At 38.6% G+C, this 1,618-nt stretch overlaps 1 protein-coding gene across 1 annotated transcript; it reads left to right on the top strand.

Moving 5' to 3' along the window:
* On the top strand, positions 228–907 carry LOC109836037 (actin-related protein 2/3 complex subunit 5A-like). Its single transcript, XM_020403968.1, has 3 exons — positions 228–325; positions 405–477; positions 573–907. Exons 1-3 carry the CDS (start codon positions 228–230, stop codon positions 675–677), a joined length of 276 nt encoding a protein of 91 aa, XP_020259557.1. The 3' UTR covers positions 678–907.

The following is a 1,618-nucleotide window of genomic DNA, read 5'->3' as shown; positions in this document are numbered from 1 at the left end:
TCCCGCCGCGTCGAGATCCCCCTCATCCCCCCTCCACCGCCAGCGCCGCCCTCTCCAGAGACACCCCCCTCAACCCAGCACACAACACCTCCCTCCGCTTCTATCTCCCAAACCCTAACCCTAGCCCCAAGCTCCTTGTCGTCCTCTACTTCCACGGTGGTGACTTCGTTCTCTTCTCTACGTTGATCTAAAATCCTCTAGCGTCATCGTCTGCTACGTCAACAGTCATGGCGCCGGTGGGAAGTTCTCTGGAAGCGGAAAATCTGGAGTCGATGGCCACGAGTTTCGAGCAGAAGTCCCACAAAGTCGAGACCTTACTCAAACAGTTGAGCTCTATGGATTCCAAAACCCTAATTCAAAGAGATCGTCCTTACCTCTAACGATTTTTTTTCTTTTTTCGTTAGATTTAAGCCCTTGGAAGCTCTGAAGACGACGCTTGAGGGATCACCGACGAGCATCAAGGACGAGAGGTGTAAGGTTTGGGGTTCTTTTTGATCTGGTTTAAGAAATTAGGTTTTCGTTTTATCGAAGTGGAATCTTTGTAATTGGGGTTCTGGATTTGGTTGTTGCAGTCGGCGAATTGGATCGTGGTGCATCGGGCGATGATGGCAATAAAGGATGTGGATGGGATGTTCTCGACCTTGGATCCGGAGTACTATGACATTCTCATGAAGTAAGATTCATTTCTGTATCTAGTGATTGTTTTTATTTTATGTAATTATAATTATATGCTTTTCGTCTAATTTTTATTTATTGTCATTGTTTGCGCTCTTTGTATTCTTGATACCAAAATGGTAGCTTTGGTCCCTGATTTTGCTTAAATGTAGGAATTATATCGAGGAAATGAAAAAGTAGCATTGAAATGATAGTAAGGTGGAAGACTTGGAGGAGTAGATATCCATGATGTTAACTTGATCAAGTGTTTTTAGAGAGTGCAGGAGGAGACACATCTAAGTAGGATTTTGAACTCGTTTAGAGATACGAAGTGGCCCATCTTTGTTTTTTTCCCACCGGAAATGTAATGTTAGCCACTAATTAAAAGGAAAAAGTTGTATTGGTTCTGAGAGTGCAATGTTAGAGAACCTAGGCTAGGATAGTCTGGATGTGTATTCCAATAGGTGGTTTATCAAATTTTGCAAAGGCACTAGCTTTTACAACTAACATGGTCTGATTAATTTTTTTAATTTCAATTTAATTTCTTTTTTCGATTGAATTTGGCTAGTTTTTTAATTAATCAAATTCATCTCATTTAGGTTTGATTTTCGATTGCATGGTTATTAATTTTTCTTTTTTATTTTCCCTTATTACATTAGAATCACTCAAATTCATTTTTATGTGAAATTGGTCACTTCTCCCAACCTCCTTAATTTGTATTTTCTATATTAACTTAGATTTTGATTTTGTGGTTGTCTTCTTTTCAGAGGGACTAAGGAAAGCATGTTTCTTTAGGCAAGAAAATTTGCAGGTTGTATATTTAATTTTTTTTAGGAAATTGTATATTTAATTGTTGAGACTTTAATTTTGCTCTTCTTTCTTAAAGGTTCAATGGTTGGTTATCAGGTGAAAATGTTGAGAGGCTTGAACAAAGTGATGATTAGGATGAATATTATAACCTATT

This window comes from Asparagus officinalis, chromosome 4 (genome assembly GCF_001876935.1).
Source record: "Asparagus officinalis chromosome 4, Aspof.V1, whole genome shotgun sequence".
Lineage (NCBI taxonomy): Eukaryota > Viridiplantae > Streptophyta > Magnoliopsida > Asparagales > Asparagaceae > Asparagus > Asparagus officinalis.
This window is presented reverse-complemented; position numbering and strand designations above follow the sequence as displayed.